The following is a 25289-nucleotide window of genomic DNA, read 5'->3' as shown; positions in this document are numbered from 1 at the left end:
AACACTTGGAGCAGTAAGTGGTATTTTGCTTGGTGGGCAAAGGGAGAGGGAACATCAAAGCCTTCACCTCAGCTAGCAGACCACGACTTTGTTTAAGGCTTTAAATAATGTATTTGCTTCCCTGTCAAAGCCAACTGGCAAAGGTGCTGAAGGCTGACTACTTTGTACTAGAAGTGGGAAGCCATGCAAAGAAACTTTGGATATCAAAAAAAGTCACAAGTTTTGGACATTTTGCTTTTCATCTTTTTCCAACTGGTGGCTACAAGCCCAAGCTTCTAGAATGTACCTCAGCTACTGAGACATAAAGCATTTTAGTGATTAGTAAGCTTTTGAGTTAGTGGCATTGTGAGGAATTCTGCAGTGATTCCCTGTATGGTTTTTTAATGGCATTACAACCATCACTGCAGGAGGCCATTCCTGGCATTACTGAGAACAACTGCTAGGGAGTGTGGGGTTTTTTCTTTATATTGGAGATTTGAAATTAGGTTTCAGTGACACTGCCTGTGGAAGGACAAAGTTTCTATTACAGAAGTTTATTAATGAGTCAGCCTTCTCTTGTCCAGGTTTAATGGAACTGATAGTGTGTTGCTGTTAACAAAACTTAAATTCGAAGTAAATAAGTAATCTTGTACTGAAGAAAGTCTAGCCATTTATTTAACTTACTTGGATTTTTTCCCTACATAGCAGTAGTACACTTTTCTCTTAGGACCTAAGAACAAAGTCTGACAAACAGCGTCTTAGAAGATGGAAAAATACTTATGTCTCAGATGACAACAATCACAATATATCATTTTAAAAGACTTAAGTTATTTTCTATTCTAAAATATAGAGGCAATAGGAACAGCATTTACATACTCTCATACTATAAATACATTGCTCCCTGAGCAGCTAGGAAAGTTTAATGAGAACAAACTTCAATTTCTGAATGCTCTCTGCAAGCGGAACTATTTCATTACACAACAGCCAAACAGGTTTGTATAAAATAACGTTATATTAAACAAGTTTCACAGAATAACATTTATAAACATAGGCCTATATAATTTAAAAACAGCAAGTTTAACAGCTTCATCATGCTACAAAAGTACTGTATACAAAAGATAGCCCAAGGGGATGTTAGAAGTGCCCTCTTGCTTGACAGGTTTTCTGGTCTACTTCTAGTGTAATCCGAGTCATCTGCTGGTGCTCTGATCTCTTCTCATACTTCCTCAGCAGCTGTCAATAATCACTGCGTATGTAAGCTCTTTGAAGAGAGGTCAGTGTGCTAGCAAACAAGTAAAAAACCCTAGCTATTTCCTATCACTAATTTAATTTTAGGGTATTTCTCTAAGGAATAAAGTGGAGGCATATCCTCCATAATGTCATTGGGAAAAGCAGAATTCCACATGGCTTGCAAGTTTTACATGGGTGCTCTTTTCATCCATGAAGAATAATGTGCTTACTACCTCACTGGATGTGGTGTGATAGGGAAGAGCAGAGAGTGATACAGAAAAAGAAGCCTTTCACCATTTTACTCAGTCACTCCCCACTGGCATGCAGGCTCAGCTTCGTGTTAGCTTATACATGACATGGTGTAGCACCATCAATATGTGTATCAGCTGCTTTAACTCTACCACCTCTGTCTTCTACCACATCCAGTGCAGAATTTTAAAGTGCAAATTTTAAAATTTAGGAAAACTTTACTTATTTTGGAGGAGAAAAAGTTCAGGGGTGTGTGTGTGTGATTTTTCTGGTTTGAGAGGAATTGTGATTCATCAGGTAAAGCAACATTAAGCTTGAACCTTCCACCCAGCTTTGAACTGAAGCACCTCCTGGGAACTAAGAGCTACAGTTTTATTCTTTTTTACTGTGTGTTTCATTGAGATTGACATAAAGTTTCTATCAGAAGGGGTTTAAATTTATGCTAATTTCTCACAACACAAAGGGGGAAAGGTGAGGGAAATCTTACTTTGCAAGGGTTCCTTTACTGCTATTACAGTTGTGCTGAGACTGGATGCTCCGTCCCTTCAGTAATGATTTTGCTTTTTCTTTTTTGATTGTATTTATAATGCAGACCCCAAGAAAGAACTACAGAATTTGTGCTGTTCAATCTGTGAAGAGCTGGTGCAAATACACCCCACTCCACCACCAACCGCAGTGGTTCATTGCCTCATTCACTTCCAAGAGCCAGGAACAGCTCTTACCCCTCACGTCCTGCCAATGGAGTTGTGTTTTGTTCCAATCACCGCCACACAGTCAGAACACTCAGCTTCTATTCTGCTTCCAAAATAGCCAAAGTGTAGAGCATCTGCTGTATCTAACACTACCTTCAGAAAGGTACAGACTTAGACTGTGTTTAGGTATTATGAAAGCAACCAGCAGGATTACTAGGCATTAGACTGTGTGCTCATACCTCCTTTTCTCTAACCTAGCCATGAGTACCACACCTGTAGACACTATTCTAGGAGACACCAGCTACAGAGATTTAAACACTTTTCTTTGTAGCCAAGCCCTAGGACAAAAGCATTGCATGGTCTACTCTGAAAATGTCTCCAAACACGTGAATGAATTTGGCATTTCCATTTGTTGGTAGTACTCAGAAGTCAAGTTTTACTCCAGTCAAGCTCTGGCTCACTGTCGTGGTTTAAGCCCAGCCGGCAACTCAGAACCATGCAGCCGCTCGCTCACTCTCCCCCTTCCTCCCCCAGCTCCTGGAGGGATGGGGAGGAGAATCAAAAGAATGTAACTCCCATGGGTTGAGATAAGAACAGTCCAGTAACTAAGGTATAACACAAACCACTACTGCTACCACCAATAGTAATAATGATAAGGGAAATAACAAGGGAAGAGAATACAACCGCTCACCACCCGCCGACTGATACTGAGCCTGACTCCAGCAGTGATCTAGCCCTTCCGGGTAACTGCCCCCAGTTTATATACTGGGCATGACGTGCTGTGGTTTGGAAGACCTCTTTGGCTAGTTTGGGTCGGGTGTCCTGTCTCTGCTTCCTCCCGGCTTCCCCTCCTCCCTGGCAGAGCATGAGACTCACAAAGTCCTTGGTCAGAGTAAGCATTACTGAGCAGCAACTAAAAAGGCTGAAAGGCAAAAGCACAGCACTGCACCAGCTACTAAGAAAGAGAAAAATGACTGCTACTGCTGAACCCAGGACACTCACGTTAATCATGCTTTAACTACAGTCACCAATGGCACAGGCCAATCCCTGTTGCTCCACCACAGTAGATGGGGTCAGCAGGGGCTGAGCGTGCCCCAGGCTGTGTACTGCCAAAGCATCTGCTTTGCCAGAAGCAGTTGGGTACAAGTGAACTGAACAGCTTAGCTTTAAAAAGATGACAATGGCTACTGACTATGTACAGTCCCTCCCATCGTGTTTCAGTGGGGCCTTCACTAATGATCTAGAAGAATAATTCTGTAAGAAATTACATAGGAATATGAAGTGGTCTGCAAGATAAATCCAGTGAGCAAGTTAACTAAGAAACCGTTTTCTGGCCAAGCAAACAGCTGCCTGGAAAGAGTTTGTGCTAGGTGAAGAATGCCATTGCACTCCTGACCTTTTTTAAGAAATGGATCTAAATCAAACTCAAGCCTTATCAGCAATTGCCTATTAAAGTTGGAATGCTTAAGAATTCCTCTAACAGTCATAGAATAACTATATATTGATAAACTGAGATTGTCTTGTAGCCTTCTACTTCACACCGTTCACTTAGAAATGCTCACTTTCCATCTCATCTCACCTTCCCCACAACTACATACACTTTCTCTCACTGCTTACATCTGTGCTTTCATAACAAATGAGTATCCCAAACCCAAAATTTTTTGTCCTCAAGCTCAGGTCTTTTGTTCTCTGTTTCTATATTTTACATCAGCCTACTTAGTTACAGGAAGATTCGGGAGCTGAGAAGGATTATGTCCACCAGTGACCCAAGCCAAACCTAGGAGCCAGCTGTAGGCTAATAGGCCACATATTCCAATCTAAAGTTCTTAGTAAGCGACAAAACAAAGCAAGCTAGCAAATATTTTAGTCTCACTGAAACTATGCAAAGAATTCCCATTGCCTCTGTAAAATAAATAAACATTTAAGTTATACATGGCCTTCTAAGCAATGCAGTTGAGTTCCAATGCAAGAAGCCCAATTCAGATCTTAAGGCCAGTAACAAGCAATCATCAGACCAACACTTCCTTGTGCATAGGTCCGCAACTGCAGGGCCTGTTTGGTGTAACAGTGAAGGGGATGAAACAGAAAACTTGCATATTTAAAATACTGAGGGATTTCCATGGCAAAAGTAAACACAACAAAGCCTGTAATGTGCCTCTAAACCACAACATTATTCTTTTGGCCTTGGTTTTTCCAATGATAATGTTGGCCAGCTGCACCTGACAAGCTAAAATGGTTCTATTACAACAACAAGCATCACTTATCAGGGATTAAAACCAGCTATGTGTTAGTTTAGGTAAAGGTCTCCTGCTAGCCAAACAGCAGATGAACTCAGCTCCGCTGGTCTCTACAGAAGGTGTCAAAAACTTGACAAAACTGGTGTGCCCAAATTTTGGTAACTAACTCTTTGGGTGAGAAACTGTGGAGATAAACTGGTCTTTTCAAAATTGCCCAAAGATTCTCTTCAAAACAAACATTTCATATAAAAAGTTCTATGTGCTGAGCTATCTGGAGTTACTTAAATAATTAAATACCCAACAAGAAAGTGTCATTAGTTTGCTCCTTCTTCATCTTCTTCTCCTTTAATAAGTAGGACACCTAAGAGGGAAAAGAAAATTTGCAAAGATTTACAGATAGATTACGCATAAAAAGATACAGTTAATACCAGTATGCCTGAAAGCTCATCCAGACTGTTGAAAAGAATCAGGCTGGCAGAAAGAGGATGTGAACTTCTGCATACCTGAACTGCTCTTAATGAGAAAAGCCTTCAACAGGTCTCCTGTTGAATGTTTTTCCAACTCTTCTTAGGTAACAGGGAATAAAAAAGGTACTAAAGCAGGACCTGCACAGATCAGCCTAACTTGGTCTCAGAGATGGTTCAACTGCTATCAACCAACTAGCACATCACCCTTCTGGTGCTGGGCCCTTACTTTGTGCTGCTACTTCCACAACATACATGACCAAGTTTTATTATGGGATACCTCCTCGCTGATACCAAACCAGGACATCCAGACCACAGAATACAATTATATTAATGTGAATCCAAGAAGCAATACGGTCGCATCTCTTAGGGATGGGATAGCTTGGATATCATGTAATAAAGCTGTGTTACACGGTAGTGTTATAGTCTATATTCACCCCTTGGGTACTTAAAAAATCTAACAGGAACTAACAGAAAAGATGCCTTCCTGTTGAAAGAGACCTTCAGTGCTTATTTTTGTCCAGAATATATTCAACCATTTCAATGACATTGAGGTCCCTTTATCTCACACATAGCACACAGGCATAGCAGGGTCCTGGGACAGTGTAACAGCAAGAACCTTATGGCCAGTTGCAGCATTTCTGACATTTCTTTTGCTCAACATTCTAGTTTTTGAGGTTTCCATTCTCAAATGGCACTCTCTTTTTTTACATTGCATAGGAAATGTATGTGTGTAATTCAGAGCTGTCCATTGCTCCAGGCTGCACGAATGCTTAAGGAACAAAGAGTCTAACCTTACACTAAGAAGGTTAGTCTTTGCACATACAGATATTTGCACTCTTCCATTGTTTCAGAATGTTTCCTAATACAACAGCAAACAGACTACTGCAGGCCATGCTTCACAGCAGTAAACTTTTCTCACCAGCCTTCCACTCCCTAATACTTCTTATTACTTCAGTTGATCTAACTTCCATTTCCCAGCTATTGGTCCCTGTAATGAGGCTGTCTTCTTTTCACCATCCCTACACTTGTACATTCCCTGCTGCTGCTCTGACTCTGTATTAGTGCTACCAGTTCTGCTCTCCTCTTTGCTGCTTTAACAAACAGGGGATAATAGTGAAGTGCTAACGTCTCCATTAACAGAAATTAACATACTCAAAACCTGATTTAAAATCATTTCACTTTTAGTCACAAATCAGGACATGCTTTAATACATTTTCATATCAGTGACTTCAAAAGGAGGGCTCACAAATCGAGGCTTACTGCAGTGACAAGGGATATTCTCAGGCATTTAGGAAACTTGCATGAAGTATTGAAAGCTTGCCTCTGCACCAGAAGCAAAACAGAGTGCATCCCTGTCCATCCCCATTCCCCCATGTCACACTCTTTTGTTGCAAAAACTAAATCAAATTTGCTAGGAAAACTGTAACTCAGTTTGGCAGATAAAAGTCTTATGAACTTACTGCTAAATCTTTCTGTTCCCTTTTAGCTATATGCTAAAACTATTTGACGGGCTAACTTCAAGAGAAAAGCCCAACTACAGAACCACTTGGATTTAACACTCCAAAATCCATCAAACATTCTCAGAAGATCCTGCAGCAAGGATTGGAGTAACAACTTCTGATTAATTCCAGAGGAATATTAATTACATAGGCACACAGATGAATTTCCAAGGTTATGATCCATTTCCCTGTGGCTGTCTTTAAATGAAGATATTAACTTACACCAATTGCCTCATGCCCCAAACTCACCATCCAGCTTTTTCAGCTTGGGTACCCGTTTGGTTGCTTCTTCAATCCAACTGTTCTGATCAGAGGAGAATTTCTGTTGTAGTGGATTGCCTACAAACACCAGGTCCTCTAGTAATGGCAGCTCTGCCAGTCTCACAAACTCTGCTGCAACCACAAAGGTGAAAATACCAACCAGATTGTGGAACACAGAAAGTACACCTGCACCACACAGTCTTTTCAAGCTCAGTGCAAACATAAATAATGCGATACAACAGGATACAGATTGCTTGGGCTTGAACTGGTATCAGTTTAAAGAACAGGTTTGCATTTTAAAAGAAGTCCAAGAAAGATCATTTAAAGAACAGACTCCATTGGGCACAGAAGTGAAATTCAAGATGCTAACTATTTTTACTGTCTTGCATGAGTGGATATTTAGGGATTCTGTGCATGTCTGCGGGCTTATCTGAGAGACAAAGCCCTGCAACACACAGAACTACTTTTTACTTGGTGACTTAACTCATGCATTCACCATACTACAAGAGAAGTAACAGAACAGAGGTGTGGCTTACCCCAGTCTTTCACCAAATTATTTGACATATAAAGAACCTTCAGCTTCTTCATTACATGGATACCCCTCAGTTTCTCGATGAAGTTGTATGAGATCCACAGCTCTTCTAAAGTCTCTCTAACTGCCTCCTGGGAAATGACAGGACTACTCAGGGAAGTGCAAGAATATTTTCCTTATTCTTCAGATTCTCTCTTCACCGCTCCCCCCCACAGGTCACCACAGGTGAGAAAATATTAAGATATATTGGTCCTCGTTCCCTTTTAAGCAGGTCCCTAATTATGCATGACAAATACTCATGGGAATTAAGAGCAAAGGATCTGAAATATATTTAGGAGGACAGAAACCACAATATTAGAATAAGACAAGGAATAGCTGCCTGGAGTAGTTGTTCTTAAGGCATAGGGGCAGAGGAGACAAAGTTGGCTGCTGGTGCACTGCAAGCATACATGAAGTGAATGCCGTTCAACAACTGCTTTAGAAGGGGTTTTATACAATATGAGTGACTCATTTCAGGTGCTGTATGTTTGTACCTGTTGGCCATAAGTTGCTTTCATAATTCTCTCAAAAGAGAGGGTTTTTTTAAACCAGCCATTACACACTGACTCTGCATTTCACACTTCAGAGATACGGCATCTCTGAAGGTGGGAATAGCTTTGAAGAGAAACATTCTGTGGGAGAAACAGACAGTATCTCTTGAGGAATAATTTCTATAGTCATTAAAAAAAAATGTTGATTGAAAAAAAAAATTTAGAAAGTTCTTCTGCCCTTAATTCAGTTGTAACAAAAATGATCCAGTATTTTCCTCAACAATTTTTTCCCTACCTGGTAGACTTAGTCCTCCCACCATCTTTTCCCTGAAAGCCATATTGCTCCAGGTGCCAGTTAACATAAAAAGGACTTTCGTCAAGTGTGTGTTCATAAGGACTGCCAATACTTGTAGTAAAGAAGCATAGCCTGAGTATCTTCAGCTAGAAAATTCCTCATGCAAAAAGTCTGCAGGAATTACTTTCATGTGAAGTCAGTGGATTCAGAGGGCTTTACAGATAAACAGCAGTTTTCCAATAAAAGATGGGCTCATCTTTACTAAAGACAATGAAATCTCTTTCTAAAATCCTTTCATGTAGCAAATTAGCCCTGAAGAACCTCCAAACATTAGGAATGTTTGAAGAAAAGAAGAGAAAGACCATCTTAAAATTCAGATGCAATGATATAAAAGGGTGAACAGATCATAGAAAAGGAGAAAATAAATGGTTAGGCAACAATGTAAATTCAGCAAAGACATTTTTGAACATAGGGGAATTATCCCACTTTCTAGACAGCACTCCATTGTTACTGAAGAATTGATACTAAGAAGTGCATACCAATCCATTCAAGTTCTTTATGTTATTTCTTCCCAAAGACAGAATCCTCAAATTTTCTGTAACAGATAAAAGAAAGGGTTTTGTTAATAAATGTGAGGGCATTTTTAAATATAAGAAGATGCCATATTTTACTTACAAACAAACTGCAGTCTAGCAGCTTGTCTTAAGAAAGAATGGCATAACAGAAAGAAAACCTCCTGACCTACACAGATCATCAGGAGCAGATGCAGTGAACAGCTCAGAAACAAGCTCACGAATACAAAGCTGTTCATGTGTAGGTTACTTACTTGAAATTCAGTCCAGATAAATACTAAATAAAAATTATTATTTCATCTAGCACCTGAACTCTAACTGCTAACTTGTTAGTTTTGATGCTACACAGTTCATACTCCTTCTTCTCCAGGCAAAAGTTGTTCTAATCTTATTTTAAGGCAGCAGATTCAACTTCTATAACGAAGGCAGCATACAAAACTACCTTAAAGAAGCCTGATGAGAGGCTTTTCAACTTGTTCTAGCACCCAGACAAAACTCCTTTCCAAGTGAGCTGTTCTTGCTGGGGTTTAGTAATTCTAGTCTAACTCAAAGCTAACACAAAATAGCAGTCTTTTTGTATAGCTCATCTTCTCACAAGCTTTCTTGTAGCTGTAAATAAGCAAACTGAGCCACAGCATGTAGCTGGGTTAACTCTGCATCTATACCTTTCATTAATGTTTTAACACTTCTTTGTAACTGCATTAAGGATGAAATACTTAATAATCTTGTTTTGCTCCTGTATGCATAATGATTGAAAATGCGTGGTACTTCACGACAGTAATTCACGACAAGGCTGATGAGAAGTCTCAGCCAAGTAGCTACAGATAGTCCATACAGCACATGCAGTGGTTAGAGACTGCTACAGACAGAGATTCCAGGCTGATCTAGAAGAGTTAATTTTATGTTCTGTCCCGAGAAAAGCAGGGATGAAACCACACCTGATAAAACCACACCTGGAAAATATTCTAAAACAGGACGATTAGTTGTCATTAAAAAGTTGATTCACAATAATAATTCTTTTTGGTTTGAAACACAATAGCTTAATACATGACCATGCTCAAAAAATGAAGAATCATAATCAGTAAGTCTACTTTAATCAGTTAGCCTACTATAGCTAATATTCTCCAGAATATATCCCTAAGGATCCCCATCCACAGGCGCTGGGAGATGGCCTTTTTTTCTAGCTAGCTATTCTCTCTGGAGCTCACATTTATAAACTATACATTTGCACTAGCTTCTGAAACTTGTAAGAAATGAAAGGACTCTTACACCTACAAAAATGAATGACCGCTTAAAAAGCCATGCCTTGAAATTATTTCTAACTGCTGTCACTGGTTTTTATCTTTTTTATATTTTATATTTTAAAAGAAGAAAGATCTCTCTCATGTAACATTTACACTCTCTAAAACACAGAACTAACACTTACTGCTTTCATCTGAAACATTATTATTCACATGTATAGATACATGGGTGTGATCATTTGTGCAGATGCTGGAGAGTGACTCTTTATCAGGGATAGGACAAGGGGCAATGGGTTTAAACTTAAACAGGGGAAGTTCACCTTAGATATAAGGAAGAAGCTCTTTACTGTGAGGGTGGTGAGGCACTGGCACAGGTTGCCCAAAGTGGTGGTAAATGCTCCATTTCTGGCAGTGTTCAAGGCCAGCCTGGACAGAGCCTTGTGTGACATGGTCTACTGTGAGGTGTCCCTGCCAATGGCGGGGGGGTTGGAAACAGATGATTTTAAGGTCCTTTCCAACTGTAACCATTCTATGATTATCTACCTAACATAACTACAATATCAGGTAACAATAGTAACCTTTTCTGTCTGAAAACAGTGTAGATGCTTAAAAAGATTCCTCAGCTTCCTCTCTGCATTAAGCAAAAGCAATTATGCAACAACTAGGGCCTTGTTTGTCATGGCTGGGTGCTGCTTTCTCTCTCTTTCACTGAAGCCAAAAGAGACAGTGAGTTCTTCATATTCTATACCTTTAAGAGACAGACCATGTGGTTCTAGTTTGTTTGACTCAATAACCCAGCAAATTTCAAGGTTTCATAGCCAGCTGCCCAAGAAATAAAAGTTCAGTTCCACAGAACAGATGGCACAACCCTTTCAAGTATGAACAAAATCAAACCAAGTATATCTGATCCTCTGCAAAGTAGAATGACATTTTTCCATCCAAGCTTACAACACTGCAACCTCATTCCGACCAATACCGCAATTCCAGAGTTGTTGAACTGCAAACCACCCCTATCATGAGCACAGAAATTAGTCATTAAATCACTCCAGAACTCTAGAATTGATGAGATGCTGAGCATCACAACTAGCCCCACTGGAGGGTACAAAGGTGCTTTCTGAACAGATTTTGTTGTTGTCTGAACTTTGTAAAGTATTTAGTCTAGAAAGTTATCAACCTAGGTTGTAAACAGGAAATTAGTCCTTTTCTGTATTCTCCGAAGTGTGAAATCCACTCCTTTTCAGTGGCTAATTAGAAATGTTTTGGGTTTTTTTTCTGATTCTTAACTCTGTGAATCTGTTGGGTTCTCCCCCAGTTGTGTCACCTGCACAGTGAGACAACTGCCAAGGCTAATGCAGGGATACATGCTTTAACACATCTTTACTGCTTAACATGCATTCTCGAGTAAGACTGGTCATTTTAAAGGTCACTTGTCATTTTCTAAGAGAAGGAACAAAATAGGAGAAGAATAGGTATAAAATTGGACACGTATAACAAGTCATGGTGTATGTCCTATCCAAGCAATTAGAAAACACACATAATTAACCACTGGCTTGTCACTTACTTAGGTTGCTCAGGTTGGTGATTCTTTCAATGCAGTTTGTAGACAGCGACAGTTTCCTTTAAAAGCAAGAACAATCAATTCACAATATACAAGGGATCACTGTATCAAAAGAGTTCCATGTCCAAACACCACTGCATTAGAAATAATTTTCTATTCTTATCTCATTAGATGGTGAACTAATTAGATGTGTGAACAGATTCAAAATATCCTGAAACCATCAAGACTTTTGCAACTTTATTTCCAAGCTTCTGGGAAAGTAGTTACTTACAGAATATACTGGATTATCTGTGTGCCTAACCTTATCAAACGCATGGCTGTGTATTTCTGAACTGGCTCTAATCTCTTTTTGGAAGTCCTGAAGTCTCCTTTCTTTCTCCAAAAATTTTGGAATGAATCATCAATGTGCCAGTTAGCTGATAAGACTCCAAACATGGACCTATAATTATATGCTGATAAACAGTATGTAATGCTTCTGGAGACAAATATCAATACAGAATCTACCTTAACTTGTAGACAGGGATCTCTGAATTAAAAAAAGGAACTTTTTTTGTATGTGGAAAGACAAGCTCAGCTGAAGAAATAAAGGAGAGAGCTGCTGCTTTGAAGGCTACACTTAAATATAGTAAATACATATTTGCACAGTGGACACCAGAAAAAATGGAAAATTCTTATAAAGAGAAGAGAATATTTGGTTTCCAATTTGTTTTTAACTGATCTTACTCGCAGTTAACAAGCATGGAGAGAGATTCATCCATCTTCTCTACAGGAGGAATCTGACCATATAGCTTCACCTCCTTTGCCTCTGAAGCCTTCTGGCCATTTTTTTCTTCCTAAAGAAGAGAGAACATAAAGAAGAAGCTCAGTGCTACATGTAATTACTAAAAATTACTATACTAAAAACTTACTGTAAAAGTAATTACTACAGAAGTAATGCCAATATAGTACTAAAAGATATTACTGGAAAGAGAAAGCATTTTGAATACCATTTATCAAGATTCCTGCTGGCATAGCATAAAAAGGGGAAGGCAGCTTCTTTTCAAGACATTAAAAGAACTTGCATATTACACATGCTTTTTTTGAAACCTGTATTATGCTGGAGCAATTTAATTAAGGGGTCCTAAGCTGTAAAGAAATGAAGAATAGATGGAGATCTAAAATTGGCAATAATATTCCCATGGAGACGGACACACAGGAGCTTTGGCAAGGGCTGATCTGTAGCACATATTCTTAAAAGTTCTGACAGAAAAATCACCCAGAATCTCAGACCTCAGACCTAACTCACAGCACAAACTGAACATAAGGGAGTGTGTTCTGGGGGAGAACCTCAACAGATTCACAGAGTTAAGAATCAGAAATAAAAAATATATTTCTACTTAGCCATTAAAGATTGGATTTCACACTTTGGAGAATACAGCAAAAGGCAGATTCCTACTTACAACCTAGGTTAATAACTTTCTAGATTAAATACTTTATAAAGTTCAGAGCTTCAGAAAAAAACACCATAACTTCAGCATTTGGGTTTATTAAAAACTATAGTCTATTAAATCTTTTAAAATTCTGAAGCAATGGTAATCATTGACTCAACACTTGGAACAAGTATCTCCTGAGGTAGTGCCACCAGTTTTGACAGCTGCCTCCCTGACAGCACAAAGGGAGCATTTTGTCCAGTGTTCAGTGGGCGGACTGGAGGTCCATTAATAAAGGAGAAATCTAAACGGCGCTTTCAAAACAAGGGCTCTTGTTTTCTCTCCCACTTTCATGCAGCTACTGAAAAGCCAAAGCTGAGCTCTGGCCTGGTTTATATGGCTACTTCGCAATGAAATGCATTGCATCCCTGAAGTCTTTAAGAATCGCAGAGCACAGCAGAAGGTTTCAACAACATTATTGTCTCCCTTATGCACACAAAATACTTCGGGCAACTTAATTAAAAAAAAAAAAAGAAGACATTAGCATGTTGGCTTGGGCATTTACTTGTATTCCAGTTTCTATCCAAATCTAGTGCGATAACACTTTTACTCAAAATTAACCATTTAGCGAATAAGCATGTCAGATATTTTGCTACAGTATGGTGGATGCGTTCAAATAAAGTCACTTTATAAATGTGAAACTTCCATTTTCTTTTCTAAGAGCAACACTGTATCTATTTGCATTTACACTCAGTTTATATCAACAACTAATTCTTTTCTTTCCTTAAAAACATGAAAGGGAGAGAGCTTCCAATGCACTGTGGCCAGCAGTGAGCACTTGCAGGAGGAAACTTCATCCCAACTGCCACGTGCTTCTGGAAGAAAGATCAGCTGAACAACCACAAAAAGGCACAGAGAAACCACAGACAGAACAGACACATCTTTGAGAACATGCTAAGTTAAAGTTGCTTTGATTTAACTAATGTCACCTTGACTGTAGGGCATAGGTAAACCCATATGCCAAAAGGAAGACAAACATCCGTAATGCAACACATCACCAGATCCAATTTTTCACATGGCTGCAGAAAGGAAGTTTTAGACCCATCCCCAGGGACATGATCAGAAAAGCAAATTCAGCACTTCATGCCTAACTGTAATGGAAACTCACTGACACGGGTCTATTATCTCTAAGAGACATGTGACAGAGGAGCAAATGGAACATAAATCTTTACTAGGAAACGTGGAGTTGAGAAGGCAGAAAGAGTGAGGGGGGAAAAGCAAATTTTTAATACTGAGTTCACACCTCTAGTAATATTAATGTCTGCAAGTTGTGGCATTCTAGTCCTTATGAGGACAGCAGGAGTGAAGTTTGTGGGATATACCAACATAACTGAAAAACCCCTGAAATACTGAGGGTACTAAACAATGAGCTGAATAGTCAAACCCCATGCCAGAGAGTACTGCAAAGCAGCTCAATACTGTTTCTACTACTTACCCATTTGGCTAGAGCTTCTCTGATAGTTGTTGCTTTCGCCTAAAAGAGATGAAAAAGTAAATGAATATTTATTGCAAATTTTCAGTTGCCTTTTTCGCTACCTCCTCTCCCTTCTCTCCCCATTCTGCTTGTCTATCCCCTCCCACCACTTTCCTGTATTACCTTCCTCTGGCTGGAACTCCTCAGTGCCCCGTAATTTTATTTTCTGGACTACTTGATAGCATTTTCAGAAGCAAACAATTGGTTTCACGCAAGGACATTATCTTCCTGATTTCAATCTCTGCCCTGCCTGGAGCATAGGTTTGGGGTGCTGCTTAGCTTTGACAGTGAAAGTCAATTCAAATCAATTCAATGGTATGAGAAGCTACTGCACTGAGAAATGTGGTTTAATGCTCTTAAACCACCCACCTTTCTATTGTTGCGCATTAGCAACTTCCTGTCTAAAAGCAAATCTGTGGGTAGACAGAATGATACAGCCTCTCAAGATTCACTGAGGAAAATACGGTGAGCAATCTGGATTGTTTATATTTGTTCTTCTTCAATCATTTTATGTTGAGTCACATTAATGTGATGTGAAAACACGTGTTTCTCAGGACACAGCTGCTGTATAAGGCTTTTTAAGGACTCACCCACTGACCAACTTTCTGTTATCACTATCTCCAACTTTTCTACTTCACACCAGTCTCATTAAAACCACATAACGATACCCAAAACAGTAGTATATCAAGAAACTCTGATATAACCTAAACATTAAACACATTCCAAGATGTCTTTTGGATTCAAAGGGTTTCAGAGACCAATCTCTCACAAAAACTGATCAACAGCCTCTCTTCTACAAACCCAGGAGGACTCTAGTTTGGGCATCCCCATTGTTCTTAAGTATGGCACTACCACATGTGGATAGGAGCAGCTTTTCAGGTCATCAGAGATCAAAGAAATGACAGCAAGAGTTAAAACCAACAAACTAACTTCCACCCAAAATCTTACAATCACCTCAGCCACGGAGCTTTAGTCCTGGTCACTCAGCTCTAGACCACTGGGAACTCTGGACTCAACGATAAAAGACAACAGTTGAGGCAGCTGTGCTGATTAACAGGTATCAGTGTGCCAGCAAAACCGGCCTGCTTCCAGTAAACTGGGGTTTTTGGACATGCACATCACAGCATTTTCCACAATTATGGTAGCCAACCGTTACTGCCTTCAGGTACATGATCTTGGCCACTCATGTTGAAGACAGACCAGTGCCTGCTTCTGTTTCAAACTGATGTTTAAGGCCAGACTGGACTTCAGAGCTAATGATCCATGTGAATACAAAGAGCAGCTTCTTCCCTGACCAATGCTGCCTTGTCTCTCCCGTTGGTGGAAATATGAAGATCAGCACAGTGGGTTATGTGGAGAAAACGTACCAGGGATTTTGTTTGCTTTGAAGCATACTTAAAATGTCTGTAGATAAATCATAGTACCTCCTGTCAAGGGAGGTTACTTGAGGGAAACCTCCCTCCAAGAAGCCTAATTTCAGGGTTTCTCTACCTGCACATTGATCAATCTCCTGCAGGTATTTAGACTAAAGTCACGTTACACAGTTTCCGTACGATGGCACCCCAGATTCCCCACTACTTTGATCTATCCCTGAAATCCCCTATTTCCATGCACAGTAACAGCGCAAGACTCCCCGCCTCAGCCGCCGCCCCAAACGCTGGATACCTCCTGGCCAGCTTATGCCGTGCCCGCTGCTCGGCGCTCGACACCTTCTCGGCAGAGCCCGGGCCCCGGAGGACTCTGCTCGGCGCTGCCGCAGTACCGGGGCGGCGGCACCGCCACAGCCGGCCGCGGGGGCTGCTTAGGGGCAGCCCTGAGGGGACGCCGCTTCCCCCCTTCCCTCAGCCCCTTCCGCCTCCCGCGCCGCGGGAGCGGCACAACTCCCACCCCACATGCCGGAGCAGGCCCCAGCCCCGGCCCGGCCGCCCCTCGCCAGCGCGGCACCGAGAGGACCCACCATCGCCACTGCTACCGTTACCGCGACGGTTGCTATGGCGCGGCAGCCTCCCGCGCATGCGCAGCACCGCCGACACCGCGGGGCGGGGGGGGCCAGCGCAGAGGCAACCGCACCTGGCGACCATAGAGCTGCGCCGCCACACAGTCCCATCCCGGAAGTCCCGTAAAGGGGGTGGGCCGCGAGGCATTATGGGACGTGTCTGGAGGGCGGTGGGGGGAACCGATAGCATCCCGCAGGAGCCCCCTGGCGGTGCCGGGCGGACACACCTCCCGCCCTCGGAGTACCCGGTAACACGGGCCCCAGTGGCCAGAGCTCTACCAGACCCTGTCCCGAGCCCACGGGCACCCCAGCACCCCCAGCTCCTCCTGGCATCCCAGCGACTGCCTCCGGGAAAGGCGACAGGAGCTGCGCCGGGTGCGGAATGCAACACAACATAACGTGGCTTGGCCTAAGGCGGTTACTCCACAACCGATGGAGTGTCTGCACTGTAGCTCTGGTCTCTAAGTAGCACTGTAAATATACAAAATACTAATGCAAGAGTCCTTCTACAGGCCCTTCTGTGATTTACGTTGTCCAGGAGCGCCCTGACCCGTTCACAAAAGGATCTTCACAGTAAAATTACATCTCTTTTATTTTTCCTCCTTTGTTTAAAAAAATATCATTCAGCTTTCAAAACAAATGAACTGTTCAGAAACAAAAATATAACATCAAATTCTTGCTTTTTAATATAGTGGTTTACTTCTCTTTCAAATTGCATATATCTGACAACATCTAACACTGAATTACTTTAAAGGCTTGTGCTTTAGCAACAAAGTCCAAGGACTTTCAAGCTACCTGGTTTTTGGTTTATTAACAACATTTACTTCTTGAACCTCCAGCTCACAATTGTTCATGGCAACGGATATGCTGAGGTAGGACTGCAGTGTGGAGTCACAGGTGGGTAACAAAACATGGTTAGGGGGTGTGCTGCTCTACCACAATAACACCACTCTAACTACTGAAGATGCACCTGATGAAGCAGACCAAACAAACAGAAACCATTGGACAATGGCTCTATGGCTGCAGCTCGAATAAAAGGCAGGGTACTAACCATGGGTGACACTAACACACATGTCACAGCAGGCTGTGGTTCTGGACTTCCTGGGCTGCCAGTTTTAGTGGAGGTTCAAGCACCAGCCAGGACTCTGAAAACGCCTCTTCAGCCAGTGAGGGAGCTTGAAGAGACTGGGCATGAAGACATTTTGTATGGAGTGAGCAGGGATGGAGCTTCTCTTGTAAGAAGTGGATGGATAAATTGTTCAATTGGCAGCGATGGTGTCTGGAGAACATGTGACTTCAATCAAACGATAAGGAGTAATAAGAGTTGCAGAAAATTAATGAGACCTGAACAGCAGCATAATGACAGTTAACTGGAGAGAAAAGATCCCTGAGAGCAAAGCAGAACTGAGTACCACAGATGAAAGTTTTGTATCTTCCTGGATTCCTATAAATCCCTTTCTTTTTGGCTTTACACTTCTACCTAAGTAGTCATTTGGTTATTTCACATTTCAAAGCCTTTCTCAGATGAAGGTTTTGTATCTTCCTCTCAAACTGGTCTGACAAAATGACCTTGGAAGGAAAAATTGTACTGACAGAAGCCCTCCTTAAACAGGCCTTCAACGCAGGCACCACCCCAGCAAGACCCCTGTGAGAGGTCAAGTCATTTGGGAATAAGTTGCTTCTTTCTGCCTAAATGGTGGGAAAAAATCAGGCACTAGCCAAAAATTCATGAGGATTAAAAATCCCACCCTCAGCAATCGCAGGCAGTCATGGAAAAGATAACCCTAGGTTTGCCTGGGGTTTTTTTTTTGGGGGGGGAAGGGATGGTGGGGGCAGAGGAGTGTGTCGGTTTGTGGTTTTAAGTATTATAAGTTAATCATTGCCATAAGGTGACAGCTTTTTACAGTCAGTCTTAAATCTTCTATTAACTAGGTTTTCTGTCTCTCAACTCCACTTCCTTCCTATGAACAACTGTCAGCATCCATTGACATCATTACTAATGAGTCCCACAAGTAATTAATCCCTAACTTAATGACAGGTGTTATTAGTTTGACACAAGCAACAAGGAGAGATTTAAGACCTGCATGCAGCATAACTGCATTTAACCATGCTTTAACCTATCCAACAGCATTTGAATACTGAGTGTCAAACACCAGTAGAAGACGTAAGAGGAACAGATGGCTACATCCCTAATCCAAGACAGTGCTAGTGCTGCCATTCTCCCTGGATGACAGAAGAAGTTCTCTTCCTTTTCCCACACTACAGTTTTTGTTGGAAACAGGTGGTGTCACCAGAAGACCACTACCTAAGATCAAGGTATACGAGCCTCCTTACAGATAGATATCCCCAGCTTCATGTATATAGGGAACATTTCCAAAAGTGTGTATGGCTGTGAGAGTTCTGGGCTAAGGTAACTTAAGACCAAAAGCCAGAATCATTCATCACTTTGATGGCAAAGTCTATCGTTCATTGCCATCATTTCTGAGGTGTGATCCAGTCTGTAGTTGCTGAGAGTGTAGGCTAGCTGTTAAATTCTGAGTCATAAATACTGCAAGCAAAAAAGTACCTACTACTCTCTTCAGATACTTGTTTCTTGACATCATGACCAATTCAGGCTGTCCAATTCGTACTACAGTGCAGTCAATTTATCATTGTTTCACTTCACCTCTGTGTACCCAGTTAAAATAACTTAAACTAGCCCAAAAAAATCCCTTTCTTTTTGGATTTATGCTTGTAGCTAAGTAGTCATTTGGTTATTTCACATTTCAAAGCTTTTCTCATTCAGTCCCTCCAATTCACCAGTCATTTTGTTGGCTCAAGCTCAGTCCTCTGCAGTTCTGCCACAGTTTGCTGGTGGTTACGTGTTCATCCCAAATGCAAGCGCAGAAACTCCTGAATCTTTCCCCAGGAGTGTTCCTGTGCATGGGCATGTGCTTTGCTCTCTCCACCCCCCAGAACAGGCACGCCCAGAACACGATCCATAGCTACCTGACAAAATGGTGTAGAAGGAGGATCAATTCGGTGACCAGCTCCTGGATAACTCAAGAGTTTAAAGTTTTCTCTTCCATGCTGGCGTAGACGCCCAATTGCCAGCTCAGCATATAAGGAGCTCTTCCACATACGATCATCTTCCCCTACCACTAAGAGAAAGTGACCTTCTGCTTTTTCAATGGGGATTGTGCAAGGAGAATTGGCAGGATTTGTTGGGTCATCCAGAGCTTCAAAAATGTCAAATACGCCATTGTCAGAAACACTGACCTTATTCATATCAAAACGCAGCCCAGGCAGAGTCATCTCACCATAATGGAGGTCTGCAACTGTGTTTGAACTACAGCCGGAGATACAGACCGCAGCCACGACTTCAGGCAGGAAGGTGATCATGGAGAGTGCTAATTCTGCCCCTTTCCCAGTCCCAATCACTCCAACTCCTGGTCCCTTCACCTTCAGATAAGATAGGGGGTGGGGAAGAAAGGAATAAAGGAAGTGTGAATTATAATGGGTTTAGCCATTAAATGCCTTTGGAGTTGTGTTATTAAAAAAAAATAAATAAAAAATAGGTTACTTATTGATGTGACCTGTCGGAAAGCTACAGCCTGGACCCTGGCTCCTCTCTGTGTTTAGTGTCTTGTTTTTCAGAGACAACAAGAGCTGGCAAACCCCATAAAACAACACAGACGCAAGAAATACCATCATTTGGACCTCACCTAGTCCTAACTGCTTATTTTGACACTATTTTCTCTTTTTCCCAAAACAGGCAGCAGGAAAATCAAGCACAGTCTGTTGCTGTACATGTCTCAGGCAAACAAAGTAACCTCACAAATGACATTTGAAGGATTAGATAAGTAATTTTCAGTCTTGTTCTTTTCTAGCCCAGAAAGTAAACTTGAAAACAGCATCCCAAGCCATCAAATCCATTCCTTTGCTGACTATTGAACACCTTTGTACCATCTTCTCTTAAACTAATTGCTTTCATTTTAAAAAATAATTAACTAATCTCTATCACCACTGCTCCTGTTTAGACTCTATTCCAGCACTTCATAGAATCATAGAATAGTTAGGGTTGGAAAGGACCTTAAGATCATCTAGTTCCAACACCCCTGCCATGAGCAGGGACACACCACACTAAGCCATGTCACCCAAGGCTCTGTCCAACCTGGCCTTGAACACTGCCAGGGATGGAGCATTCACAACTTCTTTGGGCAATCCATTCCAGTGCCTCACCACCCTCACAGTAAAGAATTTCTTCCTTATATCCAATCCAAACTTCCCCTGTTTAAGTTTGAACCTGTTACCCCTTGTCCTGTCACTACAATCCCTAATGAAGAGTCCTTCCCCAGCATCCTTATAGCTCCCCTTCAGATACTGGAAGGCTGCTATGAGGTCTCCACGCAGCCTTCTCTTCTCCAGGCTGAACAGCCCCAACTTTCTCAGCCTATCTTCATATGGGAGGTGCTCCAGTCCGCTGATCATCCTTGTGGCCTCCTCTGGACTTGTTCCAACAGTTCCATGTCCTTTTTATGTTGAGGACACACCAGAACTGTACACAATACTCCAAGTAAGGTCTCACGACAGCAGAGTAGATGGGCAGGATCACCTCCTTTGACCTGCTGGTCACGCTCCTTTTGACTGTTCTAATGATCAGAAATCTAGTTTCCAGCATGAATTTATATCCAGCTTGTGCTACACATCACTCTGCAGTCATATGCTTATCAACCTATGCAGGACCTACACTTTTTCCGTTATTCAGCCTAAACATTCCCAGCAGAAACTGACACTCCAAAAACACTACTGCCACCACTTGGGCATGACTGCTGAATCCTCCCTTGTGCTGAGGTGTCTCATTCCACTCACCTTGGGGTGACGCTGTAGGAATCTAGCTGCCTCCTCAAAGTACTCAAGCTGGAATTCTTTCATGACCTTAGGCAGATCTTCAAAGTCAAAATATGGCAGAGAAAGAGCAGCAAAGCCACGGGTAGCCAGGAGACTGGATCTAAATTCAACCAAACCTCCTTCATCCCCATACATGTCGATCACTCCTGGAAAGGGGCCATCCCCTATATTAAAAAGAAAGGGTACAGAGAGCAAGTTATCAAATACACTAAAAACTATCTGGTGAAGAGTGAACAACAAAACATGGATGGCTTAAGAGATTTTCTATTAATGCTCATTACTTTTCCATTTGCACAGCAGAGATAAGAGAACCAATGCTGTAGCCCACCAGCTTTTTCAAACTATGAATAGGTTCTTACCTTCCTGTAAGAAATACATGAACAGTTAAACTTGGGGTTTTTCTAAAATGCATTTTTCAGTGGTCTTAACCTACCTCCCTCAGAACAATCAGACCCTGAATCAACTCTTTTCCGCACAAAGAAGTCATACCTTAATTAGCAAAGTGCAAGCTCATTACTAATGATGCAAGAGCACTGAGCCCTGGAAGTAAATCCTACAAAACTTACACAAACTCTGGAATAAAGTGCATCAAGCAAAGCACAGGAAAGAGACACCTGTTACTCTATGAAATCAACTGGGCTTAATATCTTAATATCTCAACAGCAGCACTGTAATATTTGGCAGCAGAACTCCTACTGCAGATGCGAAGAGAGTAAAACTGAGAGCTGTATGGGTTTGGTTATGTGTGCGTGACTGATACACAGATAAACATGCGCAAACATGTGTACAATCAGTCCCACAAACCTACAAAAACAATCAGAACCACAACTTGAAATGAACATGGTTTTGCAGCCAAGGTTGTGTTGTGATATTACTGTATGCCATGCCAGCAGATCTTGAGCTAAAAGGCTAAGGATACTACTACCTCTTGGAACTATGAAAGACCCCTGGCCACCAGATGTCACCACCGACGTGCACGGATTCAGCTTGCTACAATTATATTGGCAGAAAAAGTACGTGCTTGTGTGAGAATGCATCAACTTTGGCATTGCCTACGTGCAACAAAGGCAAGACCTCTGGCTTTTCAAGGTGCTTAAGAAAAGGAAGTTTTGGACAAGACATACTAGATGGTGGAAACCTCCTAACTTAAAGCATTAGGAAGTCAGAGAAGGACTGAAACATGCTTTTGGGCTCTTTTTCTTTCAGTTCTGTAATTTTCACAGAAGTTCAATATTCTACTTCGGAGAAAATATGCCTGGATAAATTTATCATAATGCCATGATCAGCAGTAACCTTTAGTTAACAACAGTCAGCCTAGATGGCTAGGAAAAAAAAGTGTGCATCCATTTATCATCCCTATATGGAAAGCTTTCTAGCAAGCATGTGATTGGAACACAGTCAAGCATGAATGTACTTCTCTCTCAGGAAGACAACCTTTAACTTACACAAGGATCTTGGACTGCCTTTCTGAGTGCCTACACATGCCCAAGTATACAGTATCTGCATAGCTCATCAAAAGCAGAAATAAATGGGCTAGTCAACTTTACTATTGCTTAAAAACAAAGAAAACCCCTCTGTAACTCTTATGCCTGAATTGAGAAACCTCTTTCATATCACAAGTACAGCATAAACCCTCTCATGTCATCTCACTTTTACTAAAACTGGTTCACATTTAGCATTCTTATCTGAGTAATATTAATATTTTCCCATTCCAGGAGCAAAGAAAGGTGTGGTAGCAACGCTGTAACTGGATCCTCCATCAAGGACACCAGTATCACTTAAGCAATGATTCCAGATTTTGCCATGCTATTGCAACACTACACTTTCTGAAGGGAAAAATGCAGTTCCATCTTTCAGATCTCTGGATTCCCACTGAGCTCAGCAGAAATCCAGCTCATCTTCTAAGGGAGGATATATCAAAACAACCACATCTCGGTGATGAAAAGCCCAGCATGCTGATTAAACATTTGATCCAAAATTCAAAGTTCAATCTCTGTTGTTGCCTTTTTTTTTTTTTTTTTTTTAACTCTTCAGTGGACTTTGGATCCTTATCTAAATGGATAAAAAAGATTATTGGTTTGGAAATAATTCCCTAATACTTAGATCCCTAATAACTGTAGTGATATTTACAGGATTTGCTTAACCAATCTGCTATAAATTAGAGGCAATAGGGAGGGCAGTTCTAGTAGCATGACACTCAGGGAAATACAAGAAGCTTAAATCATGGCTTAAGTGTATGCACACCATCATCAGCGTAAAGTTTCATTTTCCAGCAGCACTACCAGTCCATCAGAATATCACACCTCATAAAGCACAACCATCCCACACGCAGAACAGGTAGAACCTGCTCAGAAATCTATTTTGCCTTTATACCACAGTACAACTGAAGTAGTTCAACTATTAACTTAGCTTTGGCTCTGGTGTAACAGAGGAGGCATACTTCTATGTTCTTGAATCTCTTCCACTGCTCTGCTTACTGGCACGTGTTTCACATGGAAAAAAAATGCCTTTTCAATTTGATCATGCTCAGGGTAAAATCCTTGGGAGTTTTAGCACAGGCTCACACAATTAAGTGTATTAGCTTTTTCCAGCGTTACAGATTCTGGCAACTCCAGAGCAAACACCAAACCTACTGAAAAAACACAGACCGAGAGCAGCTACATGGTACACTCACAACTCCTATTCATTCTCATTTAGCTTCTGTCCCACAAGAGCCATCTGCCCGTGCCTGCCCTGCTCAGTGCTGCCGGTAAGGACCAGGCAGTGTGGCCGTACAAAAGCCGGGCCGCGTCCCGAGAAGCCTTCAGAAGCGTCTCCGTCAGATTTCAAGGAAAAAAGCCCTGTCTGCAGGGTGGCGTTCAGATCTCTTATGGAATATGGATTGCCCGGGTGATACCCTTTGCATGTGTTTCTTTTAAAGACTTCCCTTGCTCTGGCCAGAGACAGCGGAGGCCCGCTAGCCGCAGGACGAAGGTCTCCGGCCGGGCACTCACCCGGCGGCAGGAAGAGAGAGCCCCTTACTCTTCCCTCCTTCAGCCGGATCCTCCGCACGCCGGGGGCCGTAAACCACCTCTCCACCTCGGCCTTGGCCACCACGGGCCCGGGGAAAGCGCCGGGCTGACTATGGCCCTGGTGCACCAGCATCTCCACTTTCATAGGGGTGCCGGTGCTGCGGGGAACGAGCCGCTGGTAAGGCTTCTCCATGCCGGCGGGCGCGAGGCTCCAGAAGAGCCCCATGGGCTCCACGCCGGTGTAGTCCCCGCCCTGCGAGGCGTCCGTGCCCAGGTGCAGCTCGCCGCGGCCGTCCGCTCGGTAGTGCGCGCACGACTGGAAGAGGCATCCGCGCTCATCCGCTGCCACCGCCCGCAGGGTCACCGGCTGTCCCGGGCCCAGCCCCGCCACCCGCGTCTCCACCCGCTCGTCCGCCAGCGCGGCGGCGGGGGACACGGCCACGCTTACGGCCGGTCGCCGAGGGGCGCGGAACAGGGCCCGCGCCGGGGCCGACGCGACAGCGACAGCTCTCCACATGATGGCGGCAGGTAGGCGGCAGCCCTGCGCCAACGGCAGAAACGGTAACGCTACCGCCGCCCCGTCCAGACGGCCTCAATCGATAGCAGAGCCCCCGACCCTCGATCCCCACCCGCGGCCGTTCCCGCCCCCCCGAGCTTCCCCCAATCCAGCTGGAGCAGCGAGCCGGTGGCTAACGGTTGATTTTAATCCGTTACAAATAAAGTGAACGCAGACCGCATAAACACACCTGCAGAATTCACCTCAACACGAACAGCAACCCAGACCACATCCACCCGCCTCGGAACTGACGCGTTAAAACCTGACTTGTATCCAACAACGCAACGCACCAGCACCCCACGAGTGACATTCAGTGCTTCTCGCCTCAGACTCGCACTCGGGTGCCAGGAGTTATGGGGTGTCCCCAGGCAGGGGTTGGGAAGCTCTCGGCTGGCCCCCATTCCTCAGGGAATGTGGCCTGGCGGGACGGAGACGCGATGCAGGGCCACAAACCTGCCTGCATGGCGCTACTCCATGGCAAGGCAAAGCTGCCTCATGGAGCTGCCATGCCAGCTTCACGGACTTGCTATTTTTATCAGCGCTTACAAGCA

The 25289-nt window shown here is 42.7% G+C and overlaps 1 protein-coding gene across 6 annotated transcripts; it reads right to left on the bottom strand.

The window, feature by feature from the left end:
• Positions 1 to 653: 653 nt before the first annotated feature.
• On the bottom strand, positions 654 to 24699 carry LOC308221547 (dynein axonemal light chain 1-like; the record flags this gene model as incomplete). 6 transcript variants are annotated; one of them, XM_080618654.1, is made up of 11 exons in its annotated part: positions 654 to 1261; positions 4685 to 4748; positions 6603 to 6746; positions 7151 to 7277; positions 8511 to 8566; positions 11346 to 11401; positions 12066 to 12175; positions 14247 to 14285; positions 19540 to 19722; positions 21133 to 21335; positions 24165 to 24525. In XM_080618654.1, 10 exons carry the CDS (start codon positions 24406 to 24408, stop codon positions 4702 to 4704), a joined length of 1209 nt encoding a protein of 402 aa, XP_080474780.1. In that variant the 3' UTR covers positions 654 to 1261; positions 4685 to 4701. The 6 variants fall into 6 exon arrangements, with proteins under 6 accessions (XP_080474780.1, XP_080474779.1, XP_080474783.1 ...); XM_080618653.1 differs by having other exon boundaries at positions 654 to 4748; XM_080618657.1 differs by lacking the exons at positions 19540 to 19722; positions 21133 to 21335; positions 24165 to 24525 and adding an exon at positions 16356 to 16378 and having other exon boundaries at positions 654 to 4748.
• Between the last annotated feature and the right edge of the window lie 590 nt (positions 24700 to 25289).

This window comes from Psittacula echo, assembly GCF_963264785.1.
Source record: "Psittacula echo genome assembly, chromosome: 5".
Classification (NCBI taxonomy): Eukaryota; Metazoa; Chordata; class Aves; order Psittaciformes; family Psittacidae; genus Psittacula; species Psittacula echo.
This window is presented reverse-complemented; position numbering and strand designations above follow the sequence as displayed.